General features: G+C 40.3%; 1 protein-coding gene across 3 annotated transcripts in view; it reads right to left on the reverse strand.

Annotated features, from left to right (window-relative positions):
• Nucleotides 1-216: 216 nt before the first annotated feature.
• The window catches only part of LOC138611285 (xenotropic and polytropic retrovirus receptor 1 homolog), a 57,685-nt gene continuing 35,371 nt past the window's right edge, over nucleotides 217-22,530 (reverse strand). The window contains exons 8-16 of one of the 3 annotated variants that reach the window (XM_069684285.1): nucleotides 19,834-19,923; nucleotides 18,624-18,721; nucleotides 18,259-18,438; nucleotides 13,474-13,639; nucleotides 13,168-13,362; nucleotides 12,206-12,372; nucleotides 11,944-12,083; nucleotides 9,028-9,249; nucleotides 217-7,658 (exon numbers count right to left, since the gene is read on the reverse strand). In XM_069684285.1, coding sequence (XP_069540386.1) covers nucleotides 7,604-7,658; nucleotides 9,028-9,249; nucleotides 11,944-12,083; nucleotides 12,206-12,372; nucleotides 13,168-13,362; nucleotides 13,474-13,639; nucleotides 18,259-18,438; nucleotides 18,624-18,721; nucleotides 19,834-19,923 — 1,313 coding nt within the window. In that variant the 3' untranslated portion in view covers nucleotides 217-7,603. Of the gene's footprint in view, nucleotides 7,659-9,027; nucleotides 9,250-11,943; nucleotides 12,084-12,205; nucleotides 12,373-13,167; nucleotides 13,363-13,473; nucleotides 13,640-18,258; nucleotides 18,439-18,623; nucleotides 18,722-19,833; nucleotides 19,924-22,530 lie in introns of those variants that run through there. The other 2 variants (XM_069684286.1, XM_069684287.1) reach the window with 2 other exon arrangements.

Raw genomic sequence — 22,530 nt, forward strand, 5'->3', positions numbered from 1 at the left:
ACATTCCACGAATTAGAAAGAAAAGGTAAATTTAAGTTTCATCGATTTCTTAAAGCCTTATCAGCGCACAGTTCAAAAGCCAGCATCTGTGATGGTATAAGGATGCATGGCATGGGTAACCTGCACATTTATGAAGGCACCGTTACTGCTGAACGATATACTCATTTGCTGCCGAGTAGACAACGTCTTTTTCAGGGAATTTTATTATCATTATTATTATTTTAGCACGACACTGCCAAACCACATTCTGCACGTATTACAACAGCATGGCTCAGTAGAAAAAGAGTCTGGGTGCAAAACGAGCCTGTATGCAGTCCAGACTTGTCACCCATTAAAAATGTTTGCCACATTGTGAACGTAAAATACGACAGAAGACATCAAGCAAGAATGGGAAACCATTCCACTTTCGAAATTACAGCAACTGGTCTCCTCAGTTCCCAAACGCTTACAGAGTGTAGTTAAACAAAGAGGAGATGCAACAGAGTGGGAAACATAACCCTGTCCAAACAATGTGTTGCTGTCATCAAATTTAAAACGGGCATAGGTTTTTCCAAATAAAATAATATTTATGTTTCAACATTTGATTTGTTGTCTTTGTTTTATTTTCAGTTACATGTTGGGTTTCAATGTTTTCTAAATCATCACATTCTGTTTTTACATTTCAAACAGTCTTAACTTTTTTGGAAACTTCACAGGAGAAAGTCAGGAAGTTACTGACAAGAATACCAGAGTAGAGAACATTGCATGAGGCCCATTGAGTAGTGTGGAGATATTGGTCAAAACCAACTGTTTCAATGTCAAATAAAATGATAACAGGAGGTATGTCTGAACATTCCCAGGACATTCGGAAAGAACTTCGGTTTGGTCCAGCATTTCCCCACTCAACATGGACCGGGTAATATTTGAAATTTTTCCAAAAGAGTGCTGACACAATACCACAGTTTGGGTACCTTACTCTGAGAAATAGTCCACAACCTTTTTTTTTAATTTGACAAAAGACAACATTTTCAAGTGTTAAGTATTCCATGTTTGGTACATCCATTCCATGACTATGTCTAAATAAAACAAGAAATCTAAAATTAGCTAAACTTTGGTCAAAATCAGGAACTATCTAAAATAACGGGACAAACAGATCACATATCTATTTTCTGCTCACTTTTGATATCTTTTGCGAAGGTTACATTTCCAGCGGCACAAAAGCAGGATAAATACCCAGCACAAGCATCGAAAGATGGATTTCATTTGATTGACTTTTGGAAAAAAGGGGGGGTCACCTGTCTGTCACAGTCTCAAACATCTTCACAAAAAAGAACTGCAGTGTGGTGCTTGAACAATGGGACTGTGAGTCATTAACCATATTGAGATGGTTGCTATTTCCTCTGACATCACACTCAGGGTTCAAAGCTCAAATACTTTTATAAAGTGGTATTTGTGTGTTTCAACATGCAAGTCGTGTAACAAAGGTCATTGATCAGCAACTGAAAAGACTATGGAAAATGAAAATTGGGACATGAGGCCATATTGTAAGACGAAGAAACAAATTTGATAACCCATTAAGTAGCATTGCACAACAGACATTAGCATTCAACCACTTCCTAGCTGTTCATTTAGTACACCTTTCCAATCACATCTTGTAACACAATTAAACGGTAACTTTGGCTCTCCACTTGCTGAGTGCTAATGTCAGCTGTTGTCTAACAGTAGCTGATGGGTTTACAAGTATGTTTTTCTACCTTGACATATGGCCATGTGATCCTTCAGATTTTATTATCCATTGTCTCTATTATCTTTTTCAGTTGCTGATCAAACAGGAAGCAGTGAAGGGATAAAACCCGTGCATTTATGACTGACACACTAACACAGCTCAACCTCGCCATTCTGACTAGGACACCAGATTTAGCTTCTGACCCCGAGCCTGACGTCGGAGGAAAAAGTTGCCATGTGAATATGGTGATGTGCATTTGAAAAGAAAATCAAATAGCTGAGATTTAGTATTACAAACTCTAAACAACACAGTCTGAATCAATCAGGCCAACCATGTGGGCCCTCCATCATCATAGAGTCATTACAAATTAAACATGCAGCAACATTAGACCTGGCTGTGGTACTGAAGAAACGTTCTGTGGGAGATCATTCTGTGTGGCATTGTACTGATTCAACAAAATAAAAACAAATCCATTTCTAGAGGTTTCTTTGCTAAACTAAAGCAGATCTCTGCTCCATTCATGTAAGAAACAAATGTATTCACTAAGTGAGGTTTCAAATAGTTACATCACAAAGTACACAAAAAAAGAAGAGGTCACAGGAAGTCCGTTCCGTGCAGGTTGTGTGCTAGGAGGCTAAGGTGCAAATGTGCACAAAATGCCCTGAGTTCAACATTTATCACATCTCCTGCCTGTCATTGTGGAATATGCTGGAATGGCTTAACAATAATGACATTTCCTTCCAAGTAAGGCCTCTCAAAATAAAGAACGGAAGAATTATGAAATTTAGGTCCTGAACAAATGCACAACACTTTGCAATGTGAAGAAACCATCCTAATTTCAATGTGCACAGATTAACAACATACACAAGCAGGCAAGCCTGTTGGTAGCAATCTGTGTGTGTGTGTGTGTGTGTGTGTGTGTGTGTGTGTGTGTGTGTGTGAATGTGAAAGACAGACAAACGTTGGGCTCAAAACAAAAGGCAGGAAAGAAAACTTTGCAGGTGCTTCTTTTACTGCCCCAACGAAGAGAAACGGATCATACCATCGTTGGAGAACAATGTTTGTTGTAAGTAAGATCTCTGCTGTTATCTTAAGGAATAACTCAAAAAGTTCTTCAAACAAAAAAAGTTGCTACTTATCGGTCAACCCAGAGAGTGATCATTTCTGGCATGTTAAAGGCCTGCTCACAACAGAGAGCAACACAGTGAAATTAAGACTCACATCTTCGCTAAATATTTGGTTGTAAGTCTTGATGTAGTGACTTTACTCACAGGAAGAGTTTGTAAATTGCTTTAGATGGCAAGCTAATCTTCATCTACTCCTATCTCATTACTGTCAGCAAACCATTGCTCTTTTGTGCATCAGTTCAAACTCTGACAGGAGGGTCAAAAAAGATAGAAAGGCACAAGACACAAAGAAGTTTCACAGCTTCCCCTCTCTGACTTTCTGCCTTCTCAAAGGTGAGCCCTGTTAAACCAGATGAGAAGAATATGCTGGGATTTACTTCAATCACTCAAATGAATTCACTAATCAAGTTAATTCAATTCTAAGTTATTAAAACTACACAGATTTCTTTCTTTTTTTACACTGTTGTGAGCAGGTCTTAAAGTTACAACGAAACAAAATGGATGTTAAAGTCTTTTTATCATGTCTTGTGCTTATTATCACCTAAATGAAGTATATGGCCCAGCAATGACAAAGTAAGTCGTTTTGTAGTCTTTATAGTTGTATTTTACAGATTATCAATTTTGCTTCCACTGAAATGCTTTCTGGAATTCTTCTGTCTGTCCTCATCACGCATGCCACCTGTGGCTAGCTGCCACTTGTCTCGATGTTCTCACATTTGGGTTATTGCAAATGTAGACGCCAGCCAATATCCCAGATAAATCCATCTCTCTTGCTTCTCTTTTTAAGGGAAACACTTTAAAATGTAGAATCAAATAAAACAATGCATACCTTTTTTAACCCTACATTCTCTGGTTTGGACTCGGACATGCCTGATGTTCAGGATGGGAAGGAAAACTACAAAGGGGCTCAGCTGTATGCAACTATAGTATATACAAAAGGCTTACGGGATGCAAGAGCAGATCATGGTAGTGATAAGTGAATGTGTTTGTTAGTTTCTTTGTATTCTACCAACTTATTGACTATTGCACGTGAATCTTTGTGGACATCTGGTGTCAGCACAGAGGATCTGGCAGAGATCTTTAAACATTGTTTACAAAAGGGTTAAATGCACACCAGTGGAACTTGTGTGTTAAGTTAACACTGAGACTATTAAACAGGAAAAGTTATTATTCCAAGCTGAACACGACACTTCAACCTCCAGGATCCTCTTCATCAGAAACTCTCTGTGCTAACAGTTAACTGGACACGTGTTTAAGCACTGAGCAAAATCCATCACCATTGTTGGCTGACCACCGGGGTCAGCCCTACACATGGGTCTGTATGTGACTGACTGAGTGAGTGATGGCACTTTCAAAGCCGTAGAGAGAGAGAGAGCTGCGACATCTCAATGGCGGATCATGGAGCATATTGAACCTCCACTGACGCGACTCTCTGTCTGTACGGCTCTGGATACTTTTCTGGGGAGTAGGCGGGGCTGCTCCTCTGCTGTCTTCACCTACGTCCACAGCGCGCACCTGCTTTCAAACACGTTGTCATCGGCCTCATAAGGAGTCCTTGTAACACTTTGCCCACAAAAGCACACATTGACCTGATGCAGCCAGCCACATACTGGGTTTTGACCTAGTCTTGTTTAACTTCTACTTAGTATTGTAGGAACTTCTTCAGACCTGTCAAGAACTGCGTCTGTTTTATGAGACAAGATAAAGTATCAAGACTCATAGATTATCTCATGTCAAAGACCCAAATAACACAGGCTCCAGTTTCAAAACAAAAAAAAAGGTTCACATTGCAGTACTCAAATAGTCGTTCTAAAATATATTTCAGCAAGCTCCAAAAACAAAGCAAAACAAACACTAAATACAAGCTTACAAAAAACAAAAATCTACACAAACTGAAATGCTCTTTGCTTTCCTCAGGTCTAGGCCACATAGTCTGCCATTGCAGTGACAGAAAAAGGAAGAAAAGAAAATGAAGTTAAAGTGCACATGATCCTAGAGAGACTTATTGCTCACTGACATCTGGCTTCAATTAGGGCATCCTGAAGGATTTTAGAAGTCATTCACACAAATTCAACCCAAATTCCAACCAGTTATTTACAGTAAATGTCATTACGATTGAAAGCAAAATGGTGAAGTTTTAATTGGCTGATAAATAAAGCAGTCATAAGAAAGAAACCTTAACTTAACCAACTCAACTAAGTTACACAACAGTTAGTTTGATCACGACATTAGCTGATGTTGGAAAAACTAGCAACAAATTGCATACACTTGGGAATGTGAAAAAAAGCAGCAAATATCTTACTTCTTACAGAAACATTTAGAAAAACATGTTCTCCAGTGTAATCGGAACTACCTGCCTTTACCTAAAAATTTACCAATACGCAGATGATGTGATGATAATTGTGTATAACCCAGATTAATACTTTGTCAAACTATGGAGACCAACCACAGCAAACCACAGCCAAGCCCCTAGTACAGGCCATTAAGGGAGCTACCATACATTTTCATATTAAATCATTAATGACTCGTGCGTGAGTGGAGCATAAACACAAAGGATCAAGTTCCATCAAGTTCCAGTTTTTTCACTCTTCTGTTTTTTTTCCTGACAAATGTCAAACTACCATTATTGAAAAACAGCACTTACAGGAGATTTTTCCACAATAACAGGAAGTCTGAAATACTTTCAAAGTGACGTGTAACTGTTTAGGTTCATTTCTAGCAAATCAAAAAGAGATGAATTAAAACAGAAAGCTGAAAGGACTGAAACTGATTGGTGAGGGAAAATAACAGAAAACAACCAACAGAGTGATGACACTGATTACTCTGTTGCAGCCATAATGGAATTTGAGGTATGGAAATGCACATTTTTTAACATTAATAAGGACAAAAGGTTGATGCAGAATTAGTACTGAGAGTACAGTAACTGAGTGGGAGGGGAAATTAGGAACAACAGACCTTTCTATGAGTCTGTGCCAAATAAAGGCCTAGTTCTCTCTTCCACTGGAAAATAATGTCTGGAGCCGCTTGTTTAAAAATAACAGAAGACTGACAAAAATGTGTTGGTTAGTACATTACAATGACAAATCAGACACATTAAATTATAAAAAATGAGACATTATTTCCCTTCATTCAGATTCTTCAGTTTGTGACAGTTTCTTTCCACTATTTGTGATAGACAGGTGACCACTTCCTTTTCTTCATCACGTTTCAAAGAAGCACTTAACCAGACAAAAATTACACTTTGATAAACCAAGGGATTTTAATCAGTCAGAGTTCTTCTTCAATCATGATGTCAAGGAACAAAATAAAAATTCCTTGGGACACATTTTAACTATTTAAATTTCCCAAAATGTATCTTCTTGAATGGGTTGAAGGTGCTATTTAGGCATTTTCTACCAGCCATACATACATAGATAAATTGGCATACATTCAGCAAAATCATGTACAGATGGAGGATATTTTTTACCACATGGTGTGACTGGGAGTGACTCATCTTGTTCCGGAAAAAAAGTAAAATGTCCTTCTCTTAAAATCCTTCTCAGCTCCATGGCTGAACAGGCATTCCAGCTGCTGTTCCATACACTCTTAACTTTTTTTATAGAGTATTTGTTATTTCAGAATATTTTCACACCACGTCCTACTTTGGTCCATCTCTTATTTACATCCACAATTACAAATAATGGCTAGTATATGAACTTATGTATGTGTTCTCCTTCCAGTCTCTCAAGATTAATAGTCACATGTTGCACATCAATAAACAATTAAACATATAAATCACTGTTTGTGTGCAACTGAACACACAATAGGCATTCTACTGTTTGAACCTGCCTACAAAGTGCATGTTTCTGCTTGTGAGTGTGTTTCTAAAGCGTGCTAGGTGCAGGTAGGCAGCTTTGTGATGATTTGAAGGGGAGCTTCAGAGCAGAGGGGGCAAGGTCAGTGTATGACTGGCGTTACCGTATATTTGCAGCATAGTTTGTTCGCTGGTGTAAACGCCAATGGTCAGAGGGATGGTCACAAGGCTTGTTAAGTCACTGAAAAGCATGAGGAAGACACTTTTCAACCTTTTTCGTTCTCTTATTGGAAAATGGGGGCTCTAGGTTCATTCTGAGGTCCAAAATACAGGATGCTTTTGCAATGTCTTGAGGTGAATGTATTCAAGATCTTCCCTAAGTGTTATCTGAAAGATGGGAGTGTAGTTAGAGACAAATTGCTATAGGTGGGGAGAAAGGTTTTGGTCCTTAAACACAGTAGGTTTGAAGTTGTTGGCCTCTTCCTTTGCAGGAAATGTGTGGCACCGAGAGCGAGCAGGAATACTTCCTGATCTGCATGCGTTCCATTTTAACTGGGTTTTTCATGCTAGGCTGAGTCTTTGAGGAGAGCCATGGAAATGGTTGAGGTGTGGATGTGGTAAGGGAGGCTGTCTGTGGCTGGCCACAGATGACAAGGAAGGAAGTTTTTCACCCATAGCTTGGGTAACGTAGAGTTCAAGTGATGAGCCCACCCGTAGTTATTACTGAGGTTAGGAGTAGGAGTTTGGTGGCCATGTAACTGGGTTGTTTGTTCAAGAGGTCAACGCTCTTCCTTAAAAATAGTTCTGAACCCAAGCAGAGGCTCATGCATTGGAGGAAGGATTACATAGGCATAAGAGTTTAAAACTCGTCCTTAAATTAGATTTCAACGCCCAACTCGCTGGGTAATTTCTCGGTTAGGAGGTGGAGTTTCCTCCTTTGAATAAATTCTGGACCCAGGCGAGGGGCGTGGCCTGATGTCAGGAGTCATCGTCGGTGTCCTCTATCAAAACCTTGGTGTCACGGGTCTTGGACCTGAAGGAGGGAAACAAAGGAAAGTGTTTACAGCACTGTCTCACCTCAATGTTACCTTTCTGAACAATATATCATTTTGGGATATTATGCACAATAAAATAAAATTAAAAAAAAGTATAAAATTCGTATTGCTCAATATAAGGGATGTATACATTCTTCATTGGGATTCAAGTCAACCAGGCCTTACAGAAAATACAAATATATAAATCAGTCAATCGAAAAAAACACTCAAATCATGCAGCTCAACAATATGGTTTAAAAAGAACTGTTCCCACTAGGTGAGGAGGTCAACATTTACATTTATCTAAAACTATATTGCCTGTCAAGTAAAGAGATATAATGGAAATGGATTGGAAATAGAAAGCACCACAGGCCGATATATCTAGACTTTCAGTCCCTTCTATGAGTCAAGCCCACAATTTGGATCCTAAACTTTCCGTAAGAGGACTCGCTGGTATGGCTGTACTAGAAGCTGAACTTTGTCAGTCAAATTAGATAAGTTTGTTCAAGCTTAGACTATTCATTCCTCTCGTTTCCAGTTCACTTGTACATCAAACTTCTGTATTAAGCTACATTATTCTTTTCTGTTACCAATGAGAGTCATATTCATCACATTTGTCAGCTTCACATCAAAACATTTTCAGCCAACAAGTTTCTTAGTTTTTCACATAACCTCACCCCAGTGTTTGACTCTATGATTTAATTAGATAGAGGATTTTCGTCAGCTAGTAAGCTAAGGTAAGTGGCAGCTCAGCTCGCAGACCCTGAAGCTCTGGCAAAGACTGTCGCAGTGACCGATTTTTGCTGCTTTATTTAAGTGTTTTCACCCGTTTAAATCAGATGGGTTTGTTTGGGAGAGGAGACCTGAGAATAAAGAGTATATGGACAGGTTTGTTTCTGAAGCCTCTTGTTTGGCATTTCCACAACCATCACCTTGTTTATTGAAGCTAGAAGTTAATCTATTTTGATGAGAAGGTTGAAATGTATTGCTATGTCTCTATTCTGGTGACAGATCACCGTTGTTGCAACTTGTCAATCACCGTATTCCCTGCTTCATCTATTTGACTCTTAATGGGATGATCATTTACCCACTGACCATCATGCCGTACTGAAAAAGACTTAAAACTAGAGACTGAGACCATGAACTTATGAGGAAAATGTTCACTGGGGTAATAAATCAAGTCAGAAGCAGGGTCATTTTCAGGTAGACTTTCATACAGTCAGATTATGTTTTCCAGTCTGTTGCCCCTGGCTGGCTGTTAGAAAGAATGCAGGTTTAAGGCACTATTTGATTTGCTTTACTCTTGAAGCCAAATGAATACGTCCTCTTCTAAAATAAACTCTATTTCTTAAATCTGTTAAGACTCACTGTGAGGCCAGTCGTGGCCTACGTAGACTCATGCTGTAGCTCCGCTTCCAGCTCTTCTTGCCCTGCCGGTTCCTGACTCCGTCCTCCTGGTCCATCATCTGCTCCAGCAGGGTCTGGTCGTCAGCGTTAAGCGGAGCCACGCTTATGTCTCTGACAGCCCTGAACTCACCACAGTTATTCAAGTGTTCATTCTCCAATCGAAAGAAGTTCCACACAAAACGTCTGGGAAGGAAAAACACTTATGTTTGGGTTCATACTTTTAACTATGGTGAAAAACATTAGTTCACATCCTTATGTCAGCCAATAGTTATCACATACATTGTTATCAAATGAAATGGAGAAGTGGGTGAGGAACTGTGCGGGAGACAGATTAGACAATACATTCAATAGAAAAATAAATTAGATAATAGATTTCAATGAAAAATTCTACATTCAGAAGCAATGTGAACTGTGGTGCTTTCTGGATGAGAAACAGCAGCAAAAAACGTACAACAACGTAAGAAGCTGAAAACATTGAGCTAGCTCAAAGCTTGATGGAGCCTAAAAATACACCTACTGTAGCTAAATCCAATCCCAGTAGTGCTTGAACAATTAGCAGTTATCTATTGGTATTGATTTAAATGAACAATTCACCATTTTCTAATCATTCTGATAATCATGCAACCCTGTAGCTGTGGTTCACAGCTGGTTTTTATTTTGTGTTTATTTATCTTGCCATGAAACACTTTGTTTTGTTTTAGACTGTAATTTGGACATTGAATACTGGGTGGAGCCTTGGTCTATGTGCATACAGCCAAGGCTGCAGGTGAAACTTTCAATGTGTTGATCTGGGAATTCCTCCCAAGACTTTGTTTTCCGTGCGCTGGTCATTGTTTACAGTCTGACAAGTGACTTGAGAAGCAAGCTGCACTTCCTGTACATGCGGAACAGTAAGTGCGTAAGAAGAAAGAAATGCTTGTGGACAAAACTACTCTGTGGCTACAACAAACCAGCACACTTCCAAACCAAAATTCAAGGCACTTGCCGACAGATTCTGCAGAATCGGTTGAAAGAAATGATAGTTTCCATAGCAACAAACCTCTCTGAACTTGTAATATTCTATATTTCCAGCAGTTAAAATGTGTATAACAATAATGATATTGAATTACTTGCAATAGTTGTGTTTCTAGTTTTGATGAAGGAGAAACATCAACAAAAACAAAGAGCTAGAATAGCACACCAGTTTGATATGGGAAGGATGGATAGGAGACAGAGAACTGCATCAGTGCAACGGAAGACACACTAGTGGGACTGGACAAACAGTGCTTCAACTTTGTGAGCAGATGACTAACTGCTACTCACTGCTTCACTACTGAGTGAATATCATATCGCTACAACATCAGACCACAAATCTACTGGAGGGATGTGAAGGCTCATTCCCAGTGAAATTGTTCAAAGACTGACTTCCCTCTACTGTGCAGGCTCCGACAGGCTTCCCGATACAATCGATATTGAGATGGTGCACAAGACACTATTCCCTAGACCACTGATCTCTTTTCTTTTCTCTCCACTCTCCGGGTTACTGCGCGTGTCCGTTTTAAGTTTCCAAGGCACACTCCCGCGTTAACTCTCCGGAGCCATCCTCCGATTGCAAAGTAGCCAATAATTTAATAGGGTCATCAACTGTCGGCATAATACGCTGATGCTGTCAATAACAAGTGATGTGTAAACCTGAATTATTTGGGGCAGTTGCGCTTGTAGTCACCATCTTTCGCAGCTCTGCCATTGACCCGTTCCTCCAGCAGTAGCCTGACCTCTGCTGGTGTATGCTCACGCCTTCTCTCTTTACTACGTCTTACTCTGCACAACGGCCCTGTAAACCTACGCATGCAGGGCACGGTATCGGATCGGTGGTTTGTAGAAGAGACAACAAATAAAAGGAAATACAAAATAATGGAAACAACGGAGTGCTGTTCACGGTGGGGACTAGAGGACATTGTTTTCCTATGCGTGCTGTGAAGTGTATTACGCCGTGTGTCAGCTGTTTGTGTCAGAAAGTGCCGGGGCAAGCACAGACTGAAATCAAACTTGGATTATTCGGCGTTGGTTTTGCATTATCCTCTTCAGAAAAATGATCGGTGCAGGCGTACAACTGTCTCAGTGTTGCGCCTGGAGTGTTGATGTTTACATTTAGCGGCGCTAGCAACTGTTTTCCTACGCATGCTGTGATGTGTATTATACAGTTGAGTGATAATGGTGTTAGAGAGCAATGTCCTTTAGTCCCCACCGTGAACAGCACTCCGTCATTTCCATTATTTTGTCTTTCCTTTTATTTGTTGTCTCTTCTACAAACTGCTGATCCAAACAGCTGATCCGATTCCGTGTGCTGCATACGTAGGTTTACAGGTCCGTTGTACAGGAGCAAGACAGTGCAGAGGGAAAGGGCTGTCTGACATTAATGTGAAGTGGTGACAAAAAAATAAACGCCATACATCAGCTTCTGCGAGGACTGCTGTGTAACATTTATTAATGGCAATTATTAATGGTTGTTGTTATCGGATAAAATTGTATTATCAGAATAATAAACAATAATAAAATATTTCCATTATAGGCCGATAATGAATCTGACAGATATACATCGTGCATCCCTAACAGATATGATCCATTTATAAGGATCTGGCATCCATTTATTAACTACATGGAAAAATTACCTCTAGCAACTGTGGACATGCTGTAAACCTAAAAACTGGCTCGACTACAGGTTAATACTAACATCCAGTCTATGTGTGCATGTAAGCTTTTGCATATTTGTATTAGTATGTATATAAGTATGTATGTGTGTGTAGGTCTATATATGTACATGTAGACATGACATGGTTATTCCATATTTAAAAAAAAAGATTGTGAAGGGTCGAAAGAAAACAGAATTTTGTTTACCGGAAGACCTCCATTGGGGCTAGTATAGTTGCCAGTATGTCAGAGATGCCATGAAAACGAGAGACTGTGCTGAGTGATACAGTTAGAATCCATGAAAAACGCAGAAGCACATCTTCCACTATGGCACTGTAGTAGTAGGCCTGGAGGAAGAGACAGAACAGGAAGAGCCAAGCAGAGCACATTATCAGATATCAGTACATTCTCATATTAAAGGGTAAACCTAGTGGATCAACCTCAAACCCTCAAACACAAAGAAAAATACCTTATGTGGGTACACTATCTCCTCTCTCAGAAAAGTATTTTCTCCTGCGTTGCGGTCAAAAAGGCCCCAGTCCATCTTCAGATCCCAGACCAGTGTATAACATGAGCTGACCGCTAAACAGCTGATATACAAGTAGAAGAAGATCTGGGCGTCAGCGTGACCTTCAGCTATGGAGGAGAGTGAGAGAGACAATGTTAGAGTTTCAAGATTTAGCTTAGTTTAGATTGAATTAAAGATGTTAGCATGTTTTTTCCACTTAAAAAACAAAAGAACACCCAAAAAAGAGAAGAAGACCCTAAAATAATTCAAAGCTACCTTCAATTCATTAAAACAATGGATTTATCAAATACTTACACTTAAAAAACTCTATTAAGCCTCTGATTCACAACAGGAAAAGTTTCTTTTTCTTAACCCATTGACTGACCAGAAAAGATCCATTTCTTTATGTGAGCAACACACATCTTTAAAAGTCTATATTTTCTTCTCAGTGTCTGAGTCTGTAGCACTTCTAGAAGGCTGTCAGAATTGTTGACTGTAGACAGTGTGGGGTGGCAGTGAACAGTGAACACATGGAAAATAGATTTTAGTAAAGATATGTTTCCTATTTGAGCTGTACCCGACTTAGAATTCGTCAAGGAGTATTGGTGAGAAGCAGAGCCTTCACCTAAAACTGCTTTTCTCTGCGTTTTACCGTTTGGGGAGGAGAAGGGAGAAGAAAAGAGGAGAACGTAAAGAATAATTCAGCTCCAGGAACAAACACAGAAAAAATCGTGCCCCAAAAAAAAGAAGAGCCAATCATTTAGTTTAGTTTTTTAGGACCCCGCTGTAGATAATACAGCTCCCTGTCAAACCTTGACTGATGGGTCATTTTGAGATTCATTTAGTAAAGGTGTATGTGGAAGCTTGGCACATTGTCACTGAATACAGCAAAGACGTGTCGAGTATTTGAGTCTTAATTCTACCTTTGTGTGTGCTGTACAGGGCAGCAAAGGTGACAACAAAGAAGGAAGTGGAGTATTTCCCAGCATTAACCAGGTGAGGGAAGGCCCGTTTGGTGTCACGGTAACGCCGCAGACACTGGACGAATCGGAACCAAGCAGGAAGACACTGGATCACTGCACGAACGCCGTAGGAGTATGAATTACATACATCTTTACCTGCAGAGAATGACATACACATTGTGGTCATGCTAAGGTACGAGTGTGTCATCACTGGACGGCTTAATCATTTACAAATATTCCCAAAGTCGTTATCAGATTCAGTCTCACCTGCACTGCTGATGAGTCCATCATGTTTTTTCCAGTCCAGTTCAAAACTGTAGAAACAGATCATGTACTCTAGATCCATAAGAACCACCACCAGAGAGTTCAACTGGTCAGCAAGCCAGAAGTCTGCAAAGCCGACACGATGAAACGGAGCTGTCACAACTCGAAACTACGAGAGAAAGGCACAGACAGTGACAGCGTTAGTAGCAATTTGTCTTCAGAATTAGTGAAGAAACCCCTCCCCTTGTGCCCTCATCCCAATACTTATACTTAACCTACCACAGGACCCATAGTGGTCACCACAACCTATGCAGCATTGCCAACTTCAACAGACCCAGGCTCCGCCATGCGAGCTCCAGGTACTGACAACGCCGATACTACAATAAAGTATTAAGCACAGTAGAGGAAAATAGAGATAGAGAGAAGAGTTTGTAGACAGAAAGAAAGACGGGGATGGCAGAGCCGGGGTGAGTTGCCCTGTCGGGGGTTAGCACTCACCCCCGCTGGATGGGGCCATACGCTCTACCGCCCCCTACTCCCTCATGAAAATGAGGGAAGAGAGGAGAGAAGAGTGAGCAAGGAAGAGGGGGATTAAGGATAGGGTAGCAGGTGACCCTACCCCAAAGCCGATACTACGTACTGTACCCTACCACATGGCTTTTAACACCCCCCACAACTCAAAGCTGTAGTTAGATGGGCAGCGAGAGGCATCACATCAACAGGGTTATCAAGTGGGCACTTCACCGGTGTTTCGTCAAGAGTCTCAACAGTTAACTATGGCATCCCAGAGCCACCCCCCTCCATGCTAACTCTCACTGGCCATCAGAACCTTGTGCTATCAAATCTTTATGTAAAAAATGCAACTATTCCTGGTGCCAATGTTATATATGAAAAAAGAACAGCATTAGAAAAAGGATACTTTTTTTTTGGCCCCCAACTGGCATTATTTCTCCTCATCCAAATCCACTGAATTGTTTTAACTGCTTCGTCTGACTCTGATCTCCTTTACTGCCTTTCACAGACTCTGTCCAAACACTCCCAGTTCTCCCAGTAATGAGATACTTGATCATGCTATGAACCCTCTACATCCCACTTCAAGAGGACAAACCCTAACATTCCATCCTCGCTGTTCAGCTTCTGCTGCCTAATCTGCATATCTAACGGTGCGAACACTGGAGTACTCGTTGTTGACGTCATTATTTGAGTGTTGTTACACTACTTGCACACCTGCGCATGCATTGTTTTCGGCTGAAGTAGTTTAACTCAGTTAGCTTACATGGACCATGTCAGCTGTAACCAGGAAAAGTGATGTCTGGAAGTACTTTAACACCACATATCTTGCGCAGCACGTTATCGTCGTCTTTTTTGTATAACTTGTATATCATAGAAATACTAAGGAGAAGCCAGCAGTCACAGACAACAGGCAGTCTTGCATCACATTATTTGCTAGCCCTGTTAGCACGTCACTGTGATGATACCAGAGAAGATTAGCCTGCTAATAATGAAAATGACCATAAGGCCTCAAGTAAGAATTAACTATTTCCTGTGGAACAGCAAGTTTTCCTCCCAAGTCTACCTGCATCTCCCAATCATTAGCACCTTTTAGCTGGGTTTTTCCTGATTGCATCCTGAGTTCACCTGTCGTCTTCTACTTTCAATTCCTGCTGCTAAACTTTTCAAAACCTGGTTAAGTCGCCATGTTTACCGATCTTTCAGCAGACTAATCTTACAACCTGACAGAATATGCCTCAAGGTGGCTGTCTCTGAACACAACGGGCACAATGGGTCCCCCTCTACCTAACGTTTTAGGTTCTGGGGTGATGGCAGCACATCGTAAGTAGCCCCTATCAGGGATTTGATATGACTATCCTCCATACTCCACAGGTCCCTCCAGCTAAGCTTCCTCTTCTCAACACTTTCCCAGTTCATCCCCTGTCCCTGCTTAGCCTGAGCCACAGCCTTAATACACCTTACGTCTTCCTCTTGTCGACATACCTGCTCCACTACCAGCTTCCTTCTTTCTCTGAGGCTTGCTAGGTTCCACATTGCTTTACCCAAGCTAAGCCCCAAGCCTCCCCTGCATTTGCTGCATGTTGCCTACAATCTCTGTATGCCTAAGAGCTGCCTTTGCTTCCTGTACTGCTTGTCTTGGGTTCCATTTTCTCCGTCTCGTTGGACTTGGGACTAATTTACTCACAACCATGTCTTTTCTCCCTGATAGCAACTCTGCCTAACCTTCGCACACTTAAACTCCTCTGCTAAGTAAGTTATTGGTAGCTGGAGAATGCCTTTCCCATACAACCCAACACCACTAAGACAACGAGGAACTCCAAGCTTTTAATATACGAATTAACCAACCTCTCTAGCCTCTTTGATATCAGTATGTCATAAACTGACAGTCAGCCTAGGGAATAGCCCAAACTGCAAACACCATAACTTTAGCGTGCCTGGTAGGCCTGACTTCTCTACCCTTCCTATCCCCTCTGCAACATCTTTCCTAAGTTGCTCTATCTGTTCACTGTCATTCAGGTCCCCATTATACCACCTACTCAAGATCTTCACTGACTTCTCCCTACTGGATGGGATTTCTTCTTCATCCACATAAAACTTCCTCTCTGTTACCTTCCCTCTGGACATTAAGATACATCTTGATTTCCTAGGCGTAGCCCGTCGTCTCTCCCCAACTGCCCATTTTGAAGCTCTAATGATTACTTCAACCGCTACTGTGAATCCTAGTGGGGAAATCGTACACCCTGCCATACTTCCTATTTCTAGTCTCTGCCAATCTGTTGTAAAACCTCTAGTACTTTCTAATATCTTGGAAGTATGCTTTTACCAAGTTTAAAATCACCCCTGGCACTCCAAAGAAGTCAAAAGCATTCCAAAAAAGGTTGTGTGGTACTGAACCAAATGCATTTGCCAGATCTAAAAAGACATGTAAATCTCTTTTCTCTATCTATTTTAGCTGCCTGAATCTGGTGCCATATCATGCTAGTGGGTTCTATACACCCTGCAAAGCCTGGGATTCCTGCCTTCTGCAGTGTGGTATCTATTAAACTATTCATTTCTAAATAGTTCGCAAGCCTCTGTGCCACTATACTGAAGAAAATCTTCTACGTTCAGGAGGGATATCGTCCAAAACTGGCATAAACTTGAGGACTCTATCTCCTTGGGAATTAGAATTCCCCCTGCTCTACACCAAGCTCTTGGTATAACCTGTTTATCCCAAACTACTCTTAATAATCTCCACAAGAATCTGAGTACATCCATTGCACTTTTATAAACCTGGTAGGGGACTCCATTTTGCCCTGGGGCTGAAGATGCCTTTGCTCGCCTGACTACAGTCTCCACTTCCTTCTGCATGGGTGGCCTAATATCCATAGTAAACTCTACCTCTCCTAATGGTGGTATATCAGGAGGAAGGCCCATTTCTCTATTCTTTCCTGTATCTGAGTAAATGGATCCCTATAATATCCTGTCCTGACTCGTTCCTTCTCCTTTCTCTTCTTCCTAAGATGCCCTTCCAAGTACTGCTAACCGATTTCTTTGCTTTTCCTGCAAAACATCTCTCTCATTTACCGTCGCCTTTCTCCACTGCTTTCTTAATTGTCTCCTCTCCTTTACTAATTTCTCTATTTCTTTCTGCCGTCTTGACAAATCCAGTTTTCATAGCGCTGGTTCCTAAACCAAAGATATAGTCCCTAAACGGAAGCTGACGTTTTGTTTAAAGTGCAGATGTAGCCACTAAAACACGCACACACACACACGCACACGCACACACACACACACACACACACACACACACACACACACACACACACACACACACACACACACACACACACACACACACACACACACACACACCATAGCTTTTGTTGTTAGTAGTTACTACTAAAACTAGCAGTAACAGTTTTTGTGGATTATAGCACACTTGTAATGCACTAGCCAACAGAGGGATTTAGGAGTTTGAAATGCTCACTAAAGGTGAGCCACATAGATAGTGGTATTGAACAGATGCATCTTTTAATAATTGAGATTGTTGTTGTCTGATTATTTAAATTAAGATCATTTCCATTAAGTTGTTGTCTGATTATTTACATAAAGATGCATCTAGAATCAGTATTCAGTGAAAATACAGCGTGACAGTCACGGCTAGCAGAGAGGTGGAAAAGTTATTAGAAATATCCCTTTCTTTCGCTGATCCGAAAAATGATCCAAACCATTACTCAAAAAAAGTTATACAATCTGAACCGTGAGTTTAGTGGGTAGGTGTAATTGTTGTGTTGTGGTTCCGAGTTGTGCAAATGGAGCACAAGATAGACAGGGGGGTTGGTGTGATGTCAGCAGTACTATGGGGGCTGTACAGGTCGTTGCCTGAAGGTAAAGCTCATGATTTACCCGTCAATCTATAATCTTACCCTCACCTATGGTCACGATCTTTGGGTAATGACTGAAGAATTAAATGGTGGATACAAGCAGTCAACAAGTTTACTTTGCAGGGTAGCCGGTGTCAGCTTTAGACATAGGGTAATTACATCCCTACATTTAAGGTCCTCTATACACAGGAAAACACAAGAGAGGCGTGTAAACTGCAACTTTTCCTACCTGGTCCTAACCTCATTGATTTTTCTGGACAAAAAAGTTTAGAAAAAGTTATTATAGTTGAATTGTCTATTGCTAAGCCAAAACCCGTATTATTAAGAAGCATGATAGAAATGTTAACTAGGGGACATTTCAAATGGTTTCAAGCGATGCAATTATTGATTTTATAACTTGTGATAATACCAAGAGTTTGAGCAGCCAGAAGCGTGACTTGTAGTAGCAGGTCTTGAAGGGGTTGATGAAGAAGATGAAGAAGAGGCCGTAGAGAGCAAGAGGGTTGGCCTGCATTGGTACCAGGATGCTATCACTGAAAAGACAAGACAGCAGGCTGACGCACCAAAGGACTCCCAACAGACCTGCAATCTGCACGCACACACGCACACACACACACACACATACACACACACACACACACACACACACACACACACGTTCTGTTATGGTTATGCTAAAAAGTCAAATTATTTCCACATTTCATTTTGACCTGAAGTCTTGTGCCATTTGTTGTGTTTGTAAGGCAGCATGTTTGCAATTGTGTGTGCGCTGACCTCAAACAGATGTTGGTGGGACAGGTTGTTTCTGGGGTTGAGTTCAAATATGAGTACATGGTTAACTCCGGCCTGTCTCCAGCCGTAGGTGTTGATGCCTTTGAGATAAAGAAAAGCTTAAATAATCACAACATTTTGATCCTACTTGCATCATGTCTGGGAGGATGGCTTGAAAAAACATGATAAAAACATATACATTTTGCAAACAAGTGTAGTTAACCATGCAAACTGTTCAGGGTTATAAACATACAAAAACAATTAACAATTCTATTGGAATTTATTGAAAAAATATATATAGACAAATAACAGTACAACAACATTTTAATAAAAAAAAAGACTTAAACCAACTTTAAACCATCAAATGCTCAGAAAATATAAACTTAGTAAGAGCTCAAGTTCGGTTGTCCAGGTATACTCTAATGCCGCTATTTTACCACATACACAAATCTTAATGATTGCATATTTTAATTAGTGTGCCTCATGATTGAAATATTTTAGTGAATAAGTGCAAGGCAGAATTAGGGTTATTATTAATTATTAAATGAATAAACATTATTGGTCATTAAGCCTATTGCTATTTAAAACCAACATATTCCTGACTGATTGTAATAAATAATTAGGCCACTGTTACTTTTACAGTATTACAGACTGAAAGGCCATTTCTCTACCATCATGCTGACATTGTAAGTGAGGCTAGTGGTTGTACAATGCAAAAGCAATATGAATCATAACTTGTCAATCAAAATAAAAAAAATTATGTAACAAAGTATCCGACTGGACTTCAATGTTTGGACTTCAGACCCCTGGGTGCAAGAGTCAGGAGAGTGAAGTAGCAAAAACTTTCTCCTTGGATTATGAGATTTTTGTTATGCCTTTGAGGCATGGAGTAAGTGTGTTGGCTTTGCCCTATGATTCACTTATAACTACCCTCCTACAAGGTAAAAACAATGAATGCTGACACAACACGCTGGTACTAATAGACTTCACTTTTTTGTGCCATTACTGGCAGGAAACAGGAAACCATCCGATCTTAGGCTAAAATGGGTAACTGAAGTGTAAATAATATAACAAGGGAAGTTTTACATAATTTGAATACTTTGGTGTTTTCTTAAAATCCTTGTCCTAAACAGAATTAATGTAAACTTGACTCAAAATGTAGCATTGTTGCATGTGCGTGCGTGTGCGTGTGCGTGTGCGTGTGTGTGTGTACCTAAAAGGAAGAGAAACTCAATCAACAGGAAGCCTCCTCTGTAGATCCTGACCATAGGCCACACATGACCACTAGGGATCACCACAGCTCCTAGTGATAGAAAAAGGAACATGAATAAAAGAGTGCATGATTTAAGTGCAGAACCAGAGGAGGGGAACATTAACAGCAGACCACATCAGTTTAAAGTAATTTACCAAACAAATGTTTTTGTTATGATGTTACATGTTTTCCCTGTTTCAAAGAATAAATACCATTGCTCCATGGTGCATAAAAATCATGTTTAGTGCAGTTTTTGGGCTGTTCAAACATAGACACTGTCATTTATCGAGTACTGAAAACAGTCATGACAGGATTTTACATAGTACAATTAGTTAATGTTATTGATGAAGAAAGCCTGTAAGTGCATTTTAAACCACTTACCGGTACTTATCAATAGTGAGTGTACCGCTTCACCTTGACATCAGACAGACAGACCATTTCTTGGGCACTATGTTTTTAAACGAGGGGTAAGCGTCGAGTTAGTTAATTGATCGTGGATGGCGATCTTTTTGACAGATAAAAAAAGACATGATATAATAAGTCGCCAAATATACCTGGCATTATGGCCATCTTTGTTTTTTGGAGCCAGAAGTGACCATATTTGGAAAGAGGGTGAAGCTGGAGGGGCGAGGGTTTGTCGAAAGTTATCAAAGTTACACAGTTTAAGCCGGAGCTGGTTATTTAGACAGATTAGGGATGAAACGGTTACAGGTTTTACGGTAAACCACGGTAAAATTCCCAAAGGTTAGTATTATCGTGTTAAATTTTAAATATCATGATAACCGTGTTTGACTACCGCGCTTTGAAAAAGGTAAATACTATCCAGTGTCTCCCAGGCACAAGCGCGCAGGCGCAGCATGCAATGTGGGTTTGTTTACAGCAGTGATTCCCAAACTGATGAATCCATACCAAACGTCACAACAACTAAAACAAAGACAATGAAATATGAAGAATCGTTTCTCTCTCTCCACTTCACCGTCCCACACTAACCGTGTGTGCCGCAGATTTCCTGGAGGCAAGTCGTGAAAAACGTGAAAATGGCGAGTTTTCCTTTTGCACCAAGCAGCAATAAAGTAGCAGCTTTACATGTTTCACTTAATGTGCTTCACTATAACACGTCTTGCAATGTGACTATATTGCACATGCGCACATTACAATTGCAATGGTTGGTTCAGCCCTATATTCAACTGTCATGCAGAGTGGCTTTACTAAAGTTGCATCTGTGCCATCCAATGCTCAACTCGCCTCTTATAAAGTAGCTCACAGAGTTGTTTCATGTACACTGCCAGGCCAAAAAAAAGTCACCATCTGGATTTAACTAAGCAAATAGATAAGAGCCTTCCACTGGATATTTACTGTGGTGATTAATACGTTTCAGCTGGCAACAAGTTATTTAACCTTAACTGAAGCAGTGAGTAGCTTCTCATTTACTTAAATAACCATGTCGGAAGACAGATCCTGTCGTCGTGGACAGAAATTTCTCTGTTTCAGAAGGGTGAAATTATTGGACTATAAGAACTGTACAGTGCATTATTAAAACCTGGAAGGGTAGTGGTGAACCATCATCTTCAAGGAAGAAATAAATCTTGAATGATCATGATCGGAGATCGGAGTTTAACAGTTTAATAGTGAAAGTAAGAGCATTTCCACACGTGCAAAGCGAAGAGAACTCATCAGTGAAGCTAAGTGGGAAAAATTGAAAATATTTTCATCTACCAAAGGGGGGCCCTGCAGAAAAAGGTTGGGAACCACTGAGTCAAGTTATTATGTAAGTGTTTATTTATGCAAATGCAATATATAGTGCTGTTATTGATTGTTATTATTGTGTGGTTTTCAAAATAGAACTTGGTTGAATTATTTCAGTGTGTGTATCAGTGCGTTTTGAACATTTTTAACAATACCGCGATAATTCAGATAACCGTGATAACTTTGGTCACTATAATTGTGATATGAAATTTTCATACCGTTATCTCTAAGACAGATAATGACAAATTGGGATTCCATATGTGGTGCTAGCTGAGCAGGGTTGTTTATTTTTTTGACTAAAATATTCTATGTATGTGAAACACTGATTGAGCTAACAAGCTAGGGACACATTTTAAATGGGGCTCTATGGAGACTGACCTGCTCTTGAAAACAGCCCTTAAGTGAACTTTAAGCAACTGCAGTTTTTGATACTTTGGTGTTGGCTTTGTGCTTAACCCTGGATGCTGTCGCTTGGCTGTGACCAATGCTGGCCAAAATAGTCAGTTTACACGAATCCGGGGAATTACCCAAAGTTGACAAGCCGTGGTACTGTGGTGGCGTCTCCCTACAACATCTGCGCATTTGAATGCCAGCTGTCATAGGAGGTGAACAACTTCTACTTTTACCGTTACTTTCTATGTAACTTTACTTTTGACAATCATGTAAAGGACATCAGGAAGAACCTGTGGAGTTAATCAGCTGCTCTAAGAGTAGTGACCAACTTTAACTCAATACACAAGTCTTTACGTCATGAGGAATCCCCCTGTATGGGAGTGGACACTTTACATAGATCTACTGGCCGCACAGAGGACTAAGATATTCTTCAGGAGTGGATCAAGGATATTATAATAATTATAATCTTATTATTGTTATGATGGTAATTTTGGCCCTCTCTGAGTGACCTGGAGATGC

Source organism: Semicossyphus pulcher, unplaced genomic scaffold (genome assembly GCF_022749685.1).
Source record: "Semicossyphus pulcher isolate SPU_LCO1_2020_fin unplaced genomic scaffold, fSemPul1.0.p SCAF_7, whole genome shotgun sequence".
NCBI classification, from domain to species: domain Eukaryota; kingdom Metazoa; phylum Chordata; class Actinopteri; order Labriformes; family Labridae; genus Semicossyphus; species Semicossyphus pulcher.